This window comes from Artemia sp. Qi Xiang Cuo, chromosome 15 (genome assembly GCF_049724085.1).
Source record: "Artemia sp. Qi Xiang Cuo chromosome 15, ASM4972408v1, whole genome shotgun sequence".
NCBI lineage: Eukaryota > Metazoa > Arthropoda > Branchiopoda > Anostraca > Artemiidae > Artemia > Artemia sp. Qi Xiang Cuo.
In genome coordinates this window covers 23,531,981-23,550,537 of record NC_142808.1, presented here as the reverse complement: position 1 = coordinate 23,550,537, position 18,557 = coordinate 23,531,981, and the positions used below count along the sequence as shown (strand labels likewise).

Sequence of the window (18,557 nt, the reverse complement as noted above, 5' to 3'; positions counted from 1 at the left end):
ATTCAGAGATGCAAACCGACAAAAACAGGCACTAGGATAAGCAAACACCCGCCCAAACACACAGGGAAAGAGAGTGAGAGAGGCAAAACACATACAGATATACAGATTCAGACATAGAAACAGACATACACAGACACTAGGAGAAGCAAACATCCACCCAAAAACACAGGCTTGAAGAGAGAGAGAGACAAAAATGCATACAAACTTATAAATTCAGACATGCAAACCGACAAAGACAGGTACTGGGACAAGCAAACACCCGCCCATACACTCAAGCAAAGACAATGAGAGAGACAAAAACACATACAAATACACATATTCAGACATACAAACAGACAAAGACAGGCACTGGGCCAAATACACACCCACCAAGACACCCAGGCTTAAAGAGTTAGAGAGACAAAAGCATATACAAACACATCGATTCAGACAAAGAAAGAGACAAAGACAGACACTCGGATAAGCAAATACCCGCACAGACACACAGACACAGAGAGAGAGAGACAAAAACACATACAAACTTACAGATTCTAACATACAAACAGACAAAGACAGACACTAGGACAAACAAACACCTCTAGACACACAAGCACAGAGAGTGAGAGAGACAAAATACATAAACTCAGAAATGCAAACCGACAAAGACGAACACTGGGAAAAGCAAACACCTGCCCAGATGCACAGGCAAAGAGAGTGAGAGAGACAAAACACTTACAAACACACAGATTCAAACATACGAACAGACAAAGAAAGACCCTGTGACAAGCAAACACCAACCCAGACCCACAGGCACAGAGAGTGAGAGAGAAAACACATACAAACACACAGACTCAGACATACAGAGTCAGACAAACTTTTTATGTGTTGGTATGCGTTTTTTCTCTCTCACTCTCCGTGCCTGTATGTCTGACTGGTTGTTTGCTTGTCCCAGTGCCTGTATTTGTCTGTTTGAATGTCTGAATTATGCATTTGTGTGTGGTTTTGTCTCTCTCACTCTCTAGGCCTGTAGGTCGGGGCGGGGGTTTGCTTGTCTCAGTGCCTGTATTTGCCTGTGTGTATTTCTAAATCTATGCATTTGCATGGGTTTTTGTCTCTCTCACTCTCTTCGCCTGTATGTTTGGGTGGGTGTTGGCTTGTTCCAGTGCCTGCCTTTGTCGGTTTGTATGTCTGCATTTATGTGTTTGTACGTGTTTTTGTCTCTTTCATTCTTTGTGCTTGCGTGTCTTGGCGGGTGTTAAGTGTCCCAGTGCCTGTATTTTTCTTTTTGTATGTTTGAATCTATGTATTTGTATGTGTTTGGTCTCTTTTACTCTGTTTGCCAGTGTATCTGGGAGGATGTTTACGTATTCCAGTGCCTGTCTTTGTAAGTTTTTATGTCCGATATTTATGTTTTTGTATGTGTTTTCGTCACTCTCACTCTCTGTGACTGTGGGTCTGGGAGGTTGTTTGCTTGTCCCAATGTCTGTTATTGTCTGTTTATATGTCTGACTTGTGTATTTTTATGTGTTTTTTATCTCTCTCATTCTGTAATTCTGTGTATCTGGGTGGTTGTTTGCTTGTACCAGTGCCAGTGTGCGTTTTTGTCTCCCTCACTCTCTTTGCCTGTGCGTGTTGACAAGTTTTTGCATATCCCAGTGCCTGCCTTTGTCAATTTGCATGTCTGGATTTATGTTTTTGTATGTGTTTTTGTCGCTCTCACTCTCTGTGCCTATGTGTCTGTGCGGGTGTTGTGTTTGTGTTTGTTTAAGTTCTGGGATGGGTTTGTGTTTGTATAAGTTTTTGTCTCTCTCACTCTCCATGCCTTTGTGACTGGGCAGGTGTTTGCGTGTCCCAGCATCTGTTTTTGTCTATTTTTATGTCTGAATTGTGTGTTTGTATGTGTTTTTGTCTCTTTCACTCTCTAAGCAAGGTTTTCTGGGCGGGTGTGTACTTGTCCCTGTGTCCGTCTTTGTCTGTTTATATGTCTGAATCTATGTATTTGTGTATGTTTTTGTCTCTCTCACTCTCTTTGCCTGTATCTTTTGGCAGGTGTTTGCGTGTCCCAGCATCTGTTTTTGTCTATTTTTATGTCTGAATTGTGTGTTTGTATCTGTTTTTGTCTCTTTCACTCTCTAAGCAAGGTTTTCTGGGCGGGTGTGTACTTGTCCCTGTGTCCGTCTTTGTCTGTTTATATGTCTGAATCTATGTATTTGTGTATGTTTTTGTCTCTCTCACTCTCTTTGTCTATATCTCTTGGCTGGTGTTTGTTTGTCCCAGTGTCAATCTTTATTGGTGTTCATTTTAGTTTATGTGTGTATATGCGTTTTTTTCTCTCCCACTCTCTAAGCCTGTGTGTCTGGGTGGGTTTTTACGTGTCTCAGTGGCTGTCTTTTTCTGTTTGTATGTCTCAACTGTGTATATGTCTGTGTTTTTGTCTCTCTCACTCTCTAAACCAGTTTGTCTGGGAGGGTGTTTGCTTGTCACAGTGTCTGCTTTTGTCGGTCTGCATGTCTCAATTTATGTGTTTTTATACGTTTTTGTCTCTCTCACTATTTGTGCCTGTGTGTCTAGGTGGGTATTTGCTTGTTTCAGTGTCTGTCTTTGTCCCAGTGCCTGTATGTGTTTTTGTCTCTCCCACTCTCTTTGCCTGTGTGTGTGTTGGTAAGTGTTTGCTTGTCCCAGTGCCTTTCTTTGTCAATTTTAATGTCTGAATTTATGTGCTTGTATTTGTTTTTTGTCCCTCTCACTCTCTGTGCCTGTGTTTCTGGGTGGGTGTTTACATGTCCATGTGTCTGTCTTTGTGTGTTTGCATGTCTGAATTTATGTGTTTGTATGCGTTTTTTCTCTCTCACTCTTTCTGCTTGTGTGTCTGGGTGGGTGTCTACATGTCCATGTGTCTGTCTTTGATTGTTAGCATGTCTGAATTTATGTGTTTGTATGCTTTTTTCTCTCTCTCACTCTTTGTGCCTGTGTGTCTGGGCGAGTGATTTCTTGTCTCAGTGTCTGTCTTTGTCTGTTTGTATCACAGTTCATATAATTATCTAGTAAGCTTATCACAGATCATTTCTGGTCTTCGTTCTCGGTGCGAACAAAAAGCTCCTCCCACTTATTTCTGCACTAGCGGGAATGCGGGTTAGTCGGTTTCCGATTGTTTCCAACAAAGTGCATTATTCGTAATAGCGGGTTTCCGCTTGTTTCCGATTAGATCACAGTCTGACTTGTCTACCCATGAAAAGATCTGACTTCGCTTATGTTTATATCTGCAAAAACGTTCTCTGGAGCACTTGCACCCCGGTCCGGGTTTTTATAATGGGTGAGATAGGGAATGATCATACTGGATAATTATATGGACTGTGGTTTGTATGTCTGAATTTATGTGTTTGTATTCGTTTTTGTGTCTCTCACTCTTTGTGCCTGTGTGTCTGGGCGAGTATTTTCTTGTCTCAGTGTCTGTCTTTGTCTGTTTGTATGTCTGAACTGTGTATTTTTATTTGATTTTTGTTTCTCTCATTCTCTAAGCCTGTTTGTCTTGGCGGTTGTTTGTTTGTCCCAGTGCCTGTATGCGTTTTTTGTCTCTCTCACCCTCTTTGCCTGTGGGTGTGTTGGCGAATGTATGTTTGTCCCAGTGCCTGTCTTTGTCAGTTTGCATGTCTGAATTTATGTGTTTGTATGCGTTTTTTTTTCTCTCACTCTCTATGCCTGTGTGTCTGGGTGGGTGTTTGCATGTCCAAGTGTCTGTCTTTTTCTGTTTGTTTGTCTGAATTGTGTGTTTGTATGTGTTTTGTGTCTCTCACTCTCTAAGCCAGTGTGTCGGGGTGGGTGTTTGTTTTGTCCCAATGTCTGTCTTTGTCTGTTTGTATGTCTGAATTGTGTATTTGTATGTGATTTTTGTCTCTCTCATTCTCTAAGCCTGTTTGTCTAGGCGGTTGTTTGTTTGTTCCAGTGCCTGTATGCGTTTTTTTCTCTCTCACTCTCTTTGCCTGTGTGTGTATTGGCGAGTGTTTGCTTGTCCCAGTGCCTGTCTTTGTCAGTTTGCATGTCTGAATTTATGTGTTTGTATGCGTTTTTTTCTCTTTCACTCTCTATGCCTGTGTGTCTGGGCGGGTGTTTGCATGTCCAAGTGTCTGTCTTTTTCTGTTTGTTGGTCTAAATTATGTGTTGTATGTGTTTTGTCTCTTTCACTCTCTAAGCCAGTGTGTCTGGGCTTGTGTTTGCTAGTCCCAGTGTCTGTTTTTGTTGGTTTGCATGTTTGTATGCGTTTTTTCTCTCTCTCACTCTCTGTGCCTGTGTGTCTGGGCGGGTGTTTGCATGTCCAAGTGTCTGTCTTTTTCTGTTTGTATGTCTGAATTATGTGTTTATATGTGTTTTGTCTCTTTCACTCTCTAAGCCAGTGTGTCTGGGCTTGTATTTGCTAGTCCCAGTGTCTGTCTTTGTCCGTTTGCATGTCTGAATTTATGTGTTTGTATGCCTTTTTTGTCACTTTCAATCTTTTTGCCTGTCTGTCTCAGGGCGGTTGTTTGCTTGTCCCAGTGTCTGTCATTGTCTGTTTGTATGTCTGAATCTATGTATTTGTATGTGTTTGTGTCTCTCTCACATTCTTTGCCTGTGTGTCTGGGCGGGTGTTTGATTGTCCCAGTGTCTGTATTGGACTGTTTGTATGTCTTAATTTGTGTATTTGTATGTGGTTTTGCTTCTCTCACTCTCTAAGCCTGCTTTTCTCGGCGGGTTTTTACTTGTCCCAGTGCCTGTCTTTTTCTGTTTGTATGTTTGAATCTACGTATTTACGTATGTGTTTTGTTTCTTTCATTCTCTTTGCCAGTGTATATGGGAGGGTGTTTGCTTATTCTGGTGCCTGTCTTAGTCGGTTTGCATGTCTGAATTTATGTTATGGTATGCGTCTTTGTCTCTCTCACTCTCTGTGCCTGTGGGTCTGTGAGGGTGTTTTCATGTCCAATCTCTGTGTTTGCCTGTTTGTATGTCTGAATTCTGTATTTTTAATTGTTTTGGTTTCTTTTACTCTCTTTGCCTGTGTGTATGAGTGGATGTTTGCTTGTCTGTGGTTATTTTGGAGAAAAAAAGTTGCTTTTCAATTCTGAATTTTTCTAAAGAAGAAAAAAAGTTCCATTTTCAGTTTTGAATTTTCTCAAAGAAGAGAAAAATTTAAAATTTTGCTCTGAATTTTCCGTAGAAGATAGAAAAAGTTATGCTCCAATACTGAATTTTTCCTTAAGGAAAGAAAAGGTTCCACTTTAATCCTGAATTTTGCAAAAACAGTTTGTGATTGTTTAGGGTGCATAATAGGCCTCTAAACATTCTATGCAAAATCAGATTTATTGAAGCCAACTTTACTAAGACTTTACTAATATTTTTCAAAAACCAAGAAAATAATGCATAAAATATTTTTATTGAAACAATGACATGTAGAATATTAACGTAAAAACATGTTACATACGTTATTATACTTTATTACTATCATTGAACAACTTTGAACATTTTGAATCTGTTCTATAATATAATTCTAAGATCCCCATTAATGCTAGTTTCACAGTTCAAGCATTTTTCCTTGTCAGCATTCAAAGCAACGATTATTTTATCGTATGCGCTCACCTTCTGATGTGTAAATCGTTCTAATGTACGAAAATTATCGATTTAATACATGCAGTAAACTAGATATTATCAATAATCAGCCATAGAGTACTACTAGTTCAGCCAAAGTAATGAAGTGAAGCTAGGTCTATCGAATTGATCGACTTGTGAATTGTGAATTTATTCTAATCATTTTCTGACATTTATATAATGTGGCGTGGGAGTCGTCATTCCCTCAGACTTACCTTTAGTTGATAAGCGATTAAAATTTCAACCTTGTACTGTTTCATTCAATCCAAATAAAAAAAAATATTCTTATTATTATTCTTTGGTTTTATATTGATATTCATATCCTTACTTAAGACCCTTCAGATCATTTGAATCCTATGCTACACTGGAAGAACATCATAATTTGGGCCATTGACCTATATAGAGACAGGTATCAAAAGATATCTAATTTGCATAATTCTTAAGCATAATCAGTATCTATTGACATGGTCTAGTCCCTCAGGTTGTAAGCTCCGTATTGTATATGATTTTGGTCTGAATTAGATCGTGTTCAGGTCAGTTTGTATGATCTAGTTCAGTATCTACGAGTATTATAGCATAACTACTCCCTGGGGCTAGTGTTTTAAGTTATGCAACGGATGCGTATAAGGTTTTTATGCAAGAAGTGGTCGTATAAACTTCGAAAACGGCTCTTTTGATTAGACATTGAAACTTTTTACACTGTACATTGGACTTTTTATGAGTAAAAAGTTAACGGAGGGCATCTATCCTTCATTGACACAAACACACTCTTTTCGCCAAATGCATCAAATGAAAATTAGAAAGCCACTTTGTTTGAAATAGTCCAACGATAAGATAACAAAAACTTCGTTGTCAACATACCCCCCCACGAGCTACGGAAAGGGTTGTAACTTATGTCACGGGTGCATATAAGCTTTTTATGGAAGAGGTGGTTGTATACACTTTGGAGGGGACTCAAATGATTAGAAATTGAAAGTTCTAATTCACGTCTTAAGAGTCAAAAGTGATCTTATGGAGACCAGCCCTCCCAACCTGGTTTTCCCCAAAGGCGTCCAATCGAATTTTTTATATAGCCATTTTATTCAAAATAAACCAAAGATAATATAACAGAACCTCCAGGGATAAAAGAGCCCTCCTCCCCAGATTCTGGGGGCAAGTGTTGTAAAATCTGCCCTGGAGTATATAAGGTTTTTTTTATGGAAGAGTTGGTCGTATAAACTTCGGAGGGTGCTTATTCGATTGTATATCAGAATTTCTAGTGCCCATCTCAAGAGTCAAGAGTAATTGGAGGGCAACTAACCTACCCCACCCCCTCAATGCTCTTTTTCCCCAAATTCATCTAATCAGAATTTAGAGATAGTTATTTTGTTCAAAATTGTTCAAAGGCCAAATAACTGTGCTTCCGGGGTTGACCCCCCCCCCACTCTGAGGAAATGGCTCTGAGCTACAAAACTTTATTATTGTTGCTTTGATAGTTTGTTTACTTTGCTACTTGGGCTTAGTGATTTATGTGGCAACTTTGATTTACGGTGCAATGGCTGTAAGTTTTGCAAGGTGCTTATTGTTACTTTGATACTTTGTTTTTTTTTATATCTTGTTAACTTTCATCCTTTCTTTACTTTGATACTTTGGTACTTTGACATTGTTACTTTGGTACTAGTTTTGATACTTTGATGAAATTTTGATGTTGAAAAAATCTTATTTTCAAATAAGGAGTTTTCTAAAAACTTGAAAGTTTTTGCAATAAAAAAAACAACAAAAATTAGTTTATAAAAACTTTTCGAAAGGTTTTTCCCCAAATTTTTCCGAAAGAATCGGGGTGTACTTCTAATGAATGGTGTCTTCACTACAAACAAGAGTGTGGCTACTGCCCGTTTCCCAAACTGTATAAGTATCATTCTCTTACTTAAATAACCAATGCTTTTAGCTAGAATTATCATTCTCTTACTTAATTGGCTACATGGTTCTGCAAAATCAGTTTACTTTTTTGTGTTATAATAATTGGGAGAACGGAATTCAAAGACAAGTAAGAATTGGATTAAGGATTGGTTTTTAGACCTAGAAAAAGTGTTGTTTCCTTTAAAACACTTGAGTCTTGAGAATCACTGTGAAGGATCCTGTATGCATTATAAACTTAATACGTGTCTTAGAGCAAAACTTAGTTAGTTTAAACTTGATATCTTTTCAGTGGTATTCAGCCTCTTATTTGTCTCATTCTATCCATAAACATTTCGTTTCAGTATACATAAAGAAAATAGTAAGATCTTCGTTCAAACTGACTCTCCAAAATTGAATGGATGTACATCTGGTTTAGGCATCATATTAAGAAACCTTTGGATACTCAAAAGATTTGCAAATACGAAATACGATATATATCTACCAAAACATAATAGATTCCTTGGAAACAGATGAATGTTACAGACACTAGTAAGGAGCCCTACCAATGTAGAGAAATTGGCAATTTATATTTCACAGAGGGCTATAGTACATACAACCAGCCTTGGTGCAGATATGAGGAACCTGATCAGAAAAGTTCATGGTATAGCCAGAACCAAACAAATGCAGGGATACAAGGTATTTATTTATTTATATGAAAATAACCCTATTTCTACTATAACAACTGTTGCTACTACTATCACTAAGGCTAAAGATATGAAGGTGAAAATTTCAGGGAATTTAGAGGGGAAGTTGAACCGAATCAAAACAGACTATATGCATGCAATTTTTCAAAAGGCCGTATCAGTAATATCTTATGAACAGTTTGGAGTGCTAAGTTGAAACTTTCAAGGTATGTTGAGGGGAATGTCGAACTAACCAAAAGCTAAGATTTGAATATACTATTACTGCTACAATTTCTGCAACTAGTGAGGCTTATGGATTAAGGTGAAATTTTCAGGGAATCTTAAAAGGGAAGTTGAACAAAATCAAATCACACTACATGAATGCAGGTTGTCAAAAAAAAGATATAAACAATGTCTTAGGAGCGGCTTGGAGTAGTAAGTTGAAGCTTACAGGGTATTTCGGCGGGGATATTGAACTAACCAAAAGGCTCGATGTACATGCAATCACTATTGCTATTATTACTACCACTACGACTTCTCATATAACTGAGACTAAGGGTATTAAGATGAAATTTGCAGAATATATTTAGAGGAATTCAATCAAAACACACTGGGTGCGTTTAGGTTACCAAAACGATGTATGAACAATATCACATAAACACCTTAGAATATTAAGTTGAAACTTTCAGGGCGTGCTGAGAGGGGTGTTGAACAAACCAAAAGTCACTCTCTTTATACTGTTACTACTACTGCTGCTGCTACTTCTGCTACCACCCCTATTATTAGTGAGGCTAGGGACAAGAAGGTAAAACTTTCAGAGGAAGTTGAGGGGAGGTATAATGAACTAAATCGAAACAGACCTTGTGCACAGGTTGTCGAAAAGGGATATCGTCAATATGTCAGGTGTAGTCTATGATAATAAATTGAGACCTTAAGGTATATTAAGGGGATATTCAACTAAAGAAAAGATGCTATGTGCATACTATTACTACAACTACTATTCTACAACTGATACTACTACTACTACTATTCCTGCTCCAACGAGTCCTACAACAGCTGCTGTTACCGCTGCTACTACTGTGACAGCTACTACTAGTGCTACTGAAGAAATGGGCATTACGGTGAGACATTCAGGGAATGTGGAGGAGGATGTTGAGCTAGATCAAAACATGTAATATGAATGCTGGTTATTAAAGCGTAAATGGTAAATTCCAAGAACAGATTATAGTATTAAGCTGAAACTTTCAGTGCACGTTAAGGGGGAGGCTGAACCAACCAAAAGTACCGTATGTATGCTGCTACAATAGCTTCTACTACTACTACTAATTCTACAACAATAATTACTAAGTTATTAAGTGGAAACTTTCAGGGGTATGCTGAATTAAATTGAAGCGCGCTATGCGTGTGTAAGCTGTCAAAAGGACTCATCAGCCGTATCAGAGGCAACACTATAGCGTTGCCTATAGTAAAGGCCAAACGGCTCCAATATTTTATTTCTTTATTTATCTATTTTTTTTTCCCCAGAGACACTTTACATGGAAGGGGTCGTCGCATAAACTTCAAGGGGGGATCTTTCGATTGAAAATCGATTGTTCTAGGGCCCTTTTTAAGGGTCAAAAGTGATTGGAAGGCAACTAACAACCCTTCCACGCCCACCATTTCCCCAAACACATCCAATCAAAATTTTTAGATAGCCATTTTGCTCTACGTAGTTGATTTCCAAATATAATTTGTGTTTTTAAGGAGTACAGTCCCCACAGTGCCCAGGGCAAGGGTTGTAAGTTCTGCCCTTGGGGCATATAAGGTTTTTATAGAAAGCTTTGTCGTAGAAACTTCAAAAAGGGCTCATTTGATAGGAAATTCAAAGGGATAGTACCCTTTTTAATAGTCGAAAAAGATTGGAGGGCAACTAACCCCCGTCTCACGCCCACTGTTTACCGAAACACATCCAATCAAAACCTTGAGATAGCCATTTTGTTCAACGTAGTTGAAAATTTTAGAAATTAGGTCTTTGATAATGACAACCCCCCCCCCCCCCAACAGCCCTCAGGGCGAGGGTTAAAAGTTATGCCATGGGGGCATATAAGGTCCCTATAGAAAGGGTTGTCGTAGAAACTTCAAAAAGAGCTCATTCGATTGAGAATTTAAATGGATAGTGTCCTTTTTAATAGTCAAAAGTGATTGGAAGGCAACTAACACCCCTTCCATGCCCATCACTTCCCCAGACACATCCTATCAAAATTTTGAGATAGCCATTCTGTTCAAAGTAGTTGAAAGTTTTGGAAATTATATCTTTGAGCAGGACACTCCCCCAACAGTCTTCAGGGCAAGGGTTATAAGTTATGACCTTGGGGTATATATGGTTCTTATGGTAGGAATGCTCGTAAAGATTTCAAAGAAGGCTCATTTGATTGGAAATTGAAAGTTCTAGTTCACTTTTTAAACGTCAAAAGACATCGAAGGGTAACCAGCCCTCCCCCCCCCCTCCGCGCCCTTTTTTCCAAGTGCATCCGATAAAAATTTTAAGATAGCTATTTTTCTAAAAACAGTTCAAAGATCATATAACAAAAACTCTGGTGTCGACACAACCCATCAGAGCCCGGGGGCAGGCGTTGTAAGTTTTGCCCTGGAGCCATATATGGCTCTTATGGAAGGAATGCTCGTATAAACTTCAAAGAGGGCTCATTTGGTTGGAAACTGAAAATTCTAGCTTACTTTTTAAGAGTCAAAAGAGATTGGAGGGCACCTAGCCCCCCCCCCCCCTTCCACACCCTTTTTTTCAAACCCATCTGATATTAACTTTGAGATAGCCATTTTTTTAAAAAGTAGTTGAAAGAACATATAGCAAAAACTCCGGGGTATACAGAGCCCCCCCCCCAGAGTCCGAGGGCAGAAATTGTAAGTTATGCCCTGGGAGAATATATAGTTCTTATGTAAGGGATGCTCGTAAAAACATCAGAGGGCTCAATTGATAGGAAATTGAAAGTTCTAGTTCAGTTTATGAGCGTCAAAAAAGACTATCCCCCCCCCCCATGTCCCTTTTTTCCCAAATGCATCTGATAAAATTTTTTAGATAGCCATTGAGTTTAAAATTGTTCAATGGTCAGATAACGAAAATTCAGGTGTCGACACAACTCCCCAGGGCCCGGGGGCAGGCATTTCCCCTAATTTCCCGAGAAATTAGGGGAAATGGATTTCCGATAAATTGATTGCGTAATCGAAGGGGAAGTGAATTTCTGAGAAATTGATTTGTTGGAGTTCGTCCAGTAGAATTGTCTCCGGGCGAAGTTTATTAATGTCTGACGGATGATGTCAAGGTTGATTGATTTGTCACGAAAGGGGAATTAATTTATTGTTTCTAAGGGAAATTATTGATCTACGAAAGGGAATTAATTTGTTGTTTCTAAGGGGAATTATTGATTCACGAAGGGGGAATTAATTTGTTGTTTCTAAGGGGAATTATTGATTCAAGAAAGGGGAATTAATTTGTTGTTTCTAAGGGGAAGGTGGGTAAGAGATATATTGATCTAGGACTCGAGAGAGAAAATGGATTTCCGAGAAATTGATTGCGTAACCTAACCTAAACTCATGAGCACGTGATGGGACTCCATATATGGGCATAGAATCCCTCGAAGGGAGAGGATTTCTGAGAAATTGGTTGCGTAATCGAAGGGAGAGACTTCCCGAGAAATTGATTACATGATCGGTAGAACCCTATCAGGAGCTCGTGACGGGAATCCATTAATGGGCATAGAATTACGTAATCGACTAGGATAAATGGATTTGTGAGAAATGATTACATAATCGGTAGAACCCTATCAGGAGGTCGTGACGGGGGTCCATATATGGACATAGAATGACATAATCGACTAGGACAAATGGATATCTGAGAAATTGATTACATAATCGGTAAAACCCTATCAGAAGGTCATGATGGGAGTCCATATATGGGCATAGAATGATGTAATCGACTAGAAAATTTGGATTTCTGAGAAATTGATTACATAATCGGTAGAACCCTATCAGGAGGTCATGACGGGAGTCCATATATGGGCATAGAATGACGTAATCGACTAGGACAGTTGGAATATTTCAGTAGTGGTTTGTCGTGGTTTACCAGTTCACAGTTACATTCTATTGATTTTCCAAAGTTCATTTTCGATTTCTTTCGTTGAAATACAAGAGTTGGAATATTTCAGTAGTGTTTTGTCGTCGTTTACCTTGTCACAGTTACATTCTTCTGATTTTTCAAAGTTCATTTTGAATTTCTTTCGTTGAAATGCAAGTGTTGGAATATTTCAGTAGTGTTATGTCGTGTTTACTTTGTCACAGTTACTTTTTCTTAATTTTTGAAAGTTCATTTTGAATTTCTTTCATTGAAATGCAAGGGTTGGAATATTTCAGTAGTGGTTTGTTGTGGTTTACCTTGTCACAGTTACATTCTCTCGATTTTTCAAAGTTCATTTTGAATTTCTTTCATTGAAATGCAAAAGTTGGATTATTTCAGTAGTGGTTTGTCGTGGTCTACCATTTCACAGTTACATTCTCTTGATTTTTAAAAGTTCATTTTCGATTTCTTTCGTTGAAATGCAAGAGTTGGAATATTTCAGTAGTGTTTTGTTGTGGTTTATCTTGTCACAGTTACATTTTCTTGATTTTTCAAAGTTCATTTTCGTTTTCTTTCGTTGAAATGTAATAGTTGGAGTATTTCAGTAGTGTTTTGTCGCGGTTTACATTGTCACAGTTACATTCTCTTGATTTTTCAAAGTTTATTTTGAATTCTTTTCGTTGAAATGCAAGAGTTGGAATATTTCAGTAGCGTTATGTCGTGGTTTACTTTATCACAGTTACATTCTCTTAATTTTTCAAAGTTTATTTTGAATTTCTTTCATTGAAATGCAAGAGTTGGAATATTTCAGTAGTGGTATGTTGTGGTTTACCTTGTCACAGTTACATTCTCTCGATTTTTCAAAGTTAATTTTGAATTTCTTTCATTGAAATGCAAAAGTTGGATTATTTCAGTAGTGGTTTGTCGAGGTTTACCATTTCACAGTTACATTCTCTTGATTTTTAAAAGTTCATTTTCGATTTCTTTCGTTGAAATGCAAGAGTTGGAATATTTCAGTGGAGTTTTGTCGTGTTTTACCTTGTCACAGTTACATTCTCTTGATTTTTAAAAGTTAATTTTGAATTTCTTTAATTGAAATGCAAGAGTTGGATTATTTAAGTAGTGTTTTGTTGTTTTTTACCTTGTCACAGTTACATTCTCTAGATTTTTTCAAAGTTCATTTTGAATTTCTTTCATTGAAATGCAAGGGTTGCATTATTTCAGTAGTGTTTTTTCGGGGTTTAAAATTTCATAGTTACATTCTCTTGATTTTTAAAAGTTCATTTTGGATTTCTTTCGTTGAAATGCAAGAGTTGGAATATTTCAGTAGTGTTAGGTCGTGGTTTACTTTGTCACAATTACATTCTCTTGATTTTTCAAAGTTCATTTTGAATTTCTTTCATTGAAATGCAAGATTTGGAATATTTCAGTAGTGTTTTGTTGTGGTTTACATTGTCACAATTACATTCTCTTAATTTTTCAAAGTTCATTTTGAATTTCTTTCGTTGAAATCCAAGAGTTGGAATATTTCAGTAGTGTTTTGTCGTGGTTTACCTTGTCACAGTTACATTCTCTTGATTTTTCAAAGTTCATTGTGGATTTCTTTCATTGAAATGCAAGAGTTGGAATATTTCAGTAGTGTTTTGTTATGGTTTACCTTGTCACAGTTACATTTTCTTGATTTTTCAAAGTTCATTGTGGATTTATTTCAGTGAAATGTAAAAGCTGGAATGTTTCAGTAGTGTTTTGATTTGGTTAACCTAGTCACATTTATATTCTCTTGATTTCTCAAAGGTAATTTTGGATTTTTTTCGTTGAAATGGAAGAGCTGGAAATAATTCAGTAGTGTTTTGTTGTGGTTTACCTTTTCACTGTTACATTCTCTTGACTTTTCAAAGTACATTTTGAAAATCTTTTGTTGACATGCAACAGTCGGAAATATTTCAGTAGTGCCTTATCGTGGTTTACCTTGTCGTAGTTACATTCTTTGCATTTTTTAAAGTTCATTTTGAATTTCATTCATTGAAATGCAAGAGCTGGAATATTTCAGTGGTATTTTGTCGGGGTTTACCTTGTCACAGTTACATTCTCATGATTATTTGACGCTCATTATGAATTTCATTCATTGACAAGACAAGAGTTGGAATATTTCACTAGTGTTTTGTTATGGTTTACCTAGTCACTGTTACGTTCTCTTGATTTTTCAAAGTTCATTTTGGATTTCTTTCATTGAAATGCAAGAGTTGAAATATTTCAGTATTTTTTTTGTCGGGATTTACCATTTCACAGTTAAATGCAAGAGTTGGAATATTTCAGTAGTGTTTTGTTGTGCTTTACCTTCTCACAGTTACATTCTCTCGATTTGTCAAAGTTCATTGTGGATTTCTTTCGTTGAAATGTGTTTTGTTGTGCTTTACTTTGTCACAGTTACATTCTCTTAATTTTTCAAAGTTCATATTGAATTTCTTTCATTGAAATGCAAGAGTTGGAATATTTCAGTAGTGGTTTTTTGTGGTTTACGATGTCACAGTTACATTCTCTCGATTTTTCGAAGTTCATTTTGAATTTCTTTCATTGAAATGCAAGAGTTGGATTATTTCAGTAGTGGTTTGTCGTTGTTTACCATTTCACAGTTACATTCTCTTGATTTTTCAAAGTTCATTTTGGATTTATTTTATTGAAATGCAAGAGTTGAAATATTTCAGTAGTGTTTAGTCATTATTTACTTTGTCACAGCTACATTTGTTTGATTTTTCAAAGTTCATTTTGGATATCTTTAATTGAAATTTAAGAGCTGGAATATTTCATTAGTGATTTTTTTTGGTTTACATTGTCACAGCTCCATTATCATAATTTTTAGAGGCTCATTTTGAATTTCTTTCGATTGAAATGTAAGAGTTGGAATATTCCACTAGTGTTTTGTCGTGGTTTACCTTGTCACAGTTACATTCTCTCAATTTTCAAAGTTCATTTTGGATTTCTTTCATTGAAATGCAAGAGTTGGAATATTTCAGTAGTGTTTTGTTGTGGTTTACCTTGTCACACTTACATTTTCTTGATTTTTCGAAGTTCATTTTGAATTCCTTTCATTGAAATGCAAGAGTTGGAATATTTCAGTAGTGTTTTGTCTGGTTTTAAATTTAACAATTACTGTCTATCAATTTGATTAAGATCATTTTTGATTTTGTATCTTTGATATTCGAGGGGTGGAATATTCTACTAGCGTCATTTTATAGTTTTCCTAAACACTCTTAACTTCCCTTGATTTTTCAATGTTCATTTTGGATTTACTTAGCTTAAATGAAATATCTTTAATATTCAACTAGTGTGTTGTCATTATTTACCTTGTCACACTTACATTCTCTTGATCTTTCGAAGTTCATTTTGAATTTCCTTCGTTGAAATGCAAGAGTTGGAATATTTCAGTAGTGTTTTGTCGTGGTTTACCTTGTCATAGTTACATTCTCTTAATTTTTCAAAGTTCATTGTGGATTTCTTTCATTGAAATGTAAGAGTTGGAATATTTCAGTAGTGTTTTGATATGGTTTACCTAGTCACAGTTACATTCTCTTGATTTCTCAAAGATCATTTTGGATTTCTTTCGTTGAAATGCAAGAGTTGGAAATATTTCCGTAGTGCTTTATCGTGGTTTACCTTTGTCACTGTTACATTCTCTTGATTTTTCAAAGTTCATTTTGAAAATCTTTCGTTGAAATGTAAGAGTTGGAAATATTTCAATAGTGTTTTATCGTGGTTTACCTAGTCACAGTTACATTCTCTTGGTTTTTCTAAGATCAATTTGGATTTCTTTCATTGAAACGCAAGAGTTGGAAATATTTCAGTTGTGTTTTGTTGTGGTTAACCTTGTCACTGTTACTTTCTCATGATTTTTTAAAGTTCATTTTGAATTTCTTTCGTTGAAATGTAAGAGTTGGAAATATTTTAATAGTGTTTAGTCGTGGTTTATCTTGTCACTCTTACATTCTCTTGATTTTTCAAAGTTCATTTTGAATTTCTTAGGCTGAAGTGCAAGAGTTGGAGTGTTTCGGTGGTGTTTTGTCGTGGTTTACCTTGTCACAGTTACATTCTCATGATTTTTCGACGTTCATTTTGAATTTCTTTCATTAAAAGACAAGAGTTGGAATATTTCAACTCTTCCAGTAAGATCTGGAATATATCAGTAGTGTTTTGTTGTGGTTTACCTTGTCACACTTACATTTTCTTGATCTTTCGAAGTTTATTTTGAATTTCTTTCATTGAAATGTAAGAGTTGGAACATATCAGTAGTGTTTTGTCGTGGTTTACCTTGTCAAAGTTACATTCCCTTGATTTTTCAAAGTTCATTTTGAATTTCATTCATTGAAATGCAAGATTCTGAATATTTCATTGGTCCGTCCTCATGGCTTACCTTGTCACAGTTACATTTATATGATTTATCACTGTTAGTTTTAAATCTCATTTATTGAAATACTAGAGTTGGAGTATTTCACTAGTGTTTTGTCAAGGTTTACGATGTCAGAGTTACATTCCCTTGATTTTTCGAAGCTCATTTTGAATTTCTTTCGTTGAAATAAAAGAGTTGGATTATTTCAGTAGTGTTTTGTCGTGGCTTACCTTGTCACAGTTACATTCTCTTGATTTTTCAAAGTTTATTTTGAATTTCTTTCCTTGAACAGCAAGAGTTGGAATATTTCAGTAGTGTTTTGTTGTGGTTTACCTTGTCGCAGTTACATTTTCTTGATTTTTCAAAGTTCATTTTCAATTTCTTAGCTTGAACTGCAAGGGCTAGATAATATTGTTAGTTTTATGTTGTACTTCACCTAGTCACAGTTATAATCTCTCGATTTTTTCGTATTCCATTATAAGTTCCTGTCGGTTACACGAGAGGTTGGGATAATTTCAGCTGTGTTTTGTCGTTGTTTTCTTAGTAAGAAATATATTTTCTCGATTTTTAATTGATCGTTTCCAATTAATTTCATTGAACTTCAAGAACTGGATTATTTCAGTAGTGTTTAGTTGGGGTTTACCATGTCACAGTTACATTCTCTTGATTCTTCAAAGTTAATTTAGTATTTCTTTCTTTGAAATCCAAGAGTTGGATTATTTCAGTAATGTTTTGTCATGGTTTACCTTTGTCACAGTTACATTCTCTTGATTTTTCAAAGTTCATTTTGGATTTCTTTCGTTGAAATACAAGAATTGGAATATTTAAGTAGTGTTTGTTGTGGTTTACCTTGTCGCAGATAAATTCTCTTGATTTTTCAAGGTCTAGTTTGGATTTCTTTAGTTATAATGCAAGAGTTGGAATATTTCAGTAGTGTTTTATTATGGTTTACCATGTCACAGTCACATTCTCTTTATATTCTTTCGTTGAAATGCAAGAGTTAGAATATTTCAGTAGTGTTTTGTCGTGGTTTACCTTTTCATAGTTACATTCTCATGATTTTTCAAAGTTAATTTTGGATTTCTTTCATTGAAATAACAGAGTTGGAATATTTCACTATTGTTTTGATGTGGTTTACCTTGTCAAAGTTATATTTTCTTTCTTTTTCAAAGTTCATTTTGGATTTATTTCGTTGAAATGCAAGAGTTGGAAATATTTCAGTAGTGCTTTATCGTGGTTTACCTTGTCACTGTTACATTCTCTTGATTTTTCAAAGTACATTTTGAAAATCTTTCGTTGAAATGTAACAGTTGGAAATATTTCAATAGTGCTTTATCGTGGTTTACCTTGTCGCTGTTACATTCTCTTCATTTTTCAAAGTTCATTTTGAATTTCATTCATTGAAATGCAAGAGTTGGAATATTTCAGTGGTGTTTTGTCGTGGTTTACCTTGTCACAGTTACATTCTCATGATTTTTTGAAGTTCATTTTGAATTTCATTCATTGACAAGACAAGAGTTGGAATATTTCAACTCTTCCAGCAAGATCTGGAATATTTCAGTAGTGTTTTGTTGTGGTTTACCTTGTCACACTTACATTTTCTTGATCTTTCGAAGTTCATTTTGAATTTCTTTCATTGAAATGTAAGAGTTGGAATATTCCACTAGTGTTTTTCATGGTTTACCATGTCACAGTTACATTCTCTTGATTTTTCAAAGTTCATTTTGAATTTTTTTCGGTGAAAAGTAAGAGTTGGATTATTTCATTAGTGTTTAGTCGGGGTTTACCTTGTCACAGTTCCATTCTCTTGATTTTTCAAAGTTCATTTAGAATTTCTCTCATTGAAAAGCAAAAGTTGGAATAGTTCAGTAGTGTTTTGTTGTGGTTTACCCTGTCACAGTTACATTAT

The 18,557-nt window shown here is 36.0% G+C and overlaps 1 protein-coding gene across 5 annotated transcripts in view; it reads left to right on the top strand.

Moving 5' to 3' along the window:
- The window catches only part of LOC148943465 (uncharacterized), a 328,640-nt gene that overhangs the window by 276,026 nt on the left and 34,057 nt on the right, over window positions 1–18,557 (top strand). For all 5 annotated transcript variants that reach the window (XM_089101810.1, XM_089101812.1, XM_089101811.1 and 2 more), the window contains one exon: window positions 7,836–8,169. In XM_089101810.1, coding sequence (XP_088957936.1) covers window positions 8,004–8,169 — 166 coding nt within the window. In that variant the 5' untranslated portion in view covers window positions 7,836–8,003. The remainder of the gene's footprint in view (window positions 1–7,835; window positions 8,170–18,557) is intronic.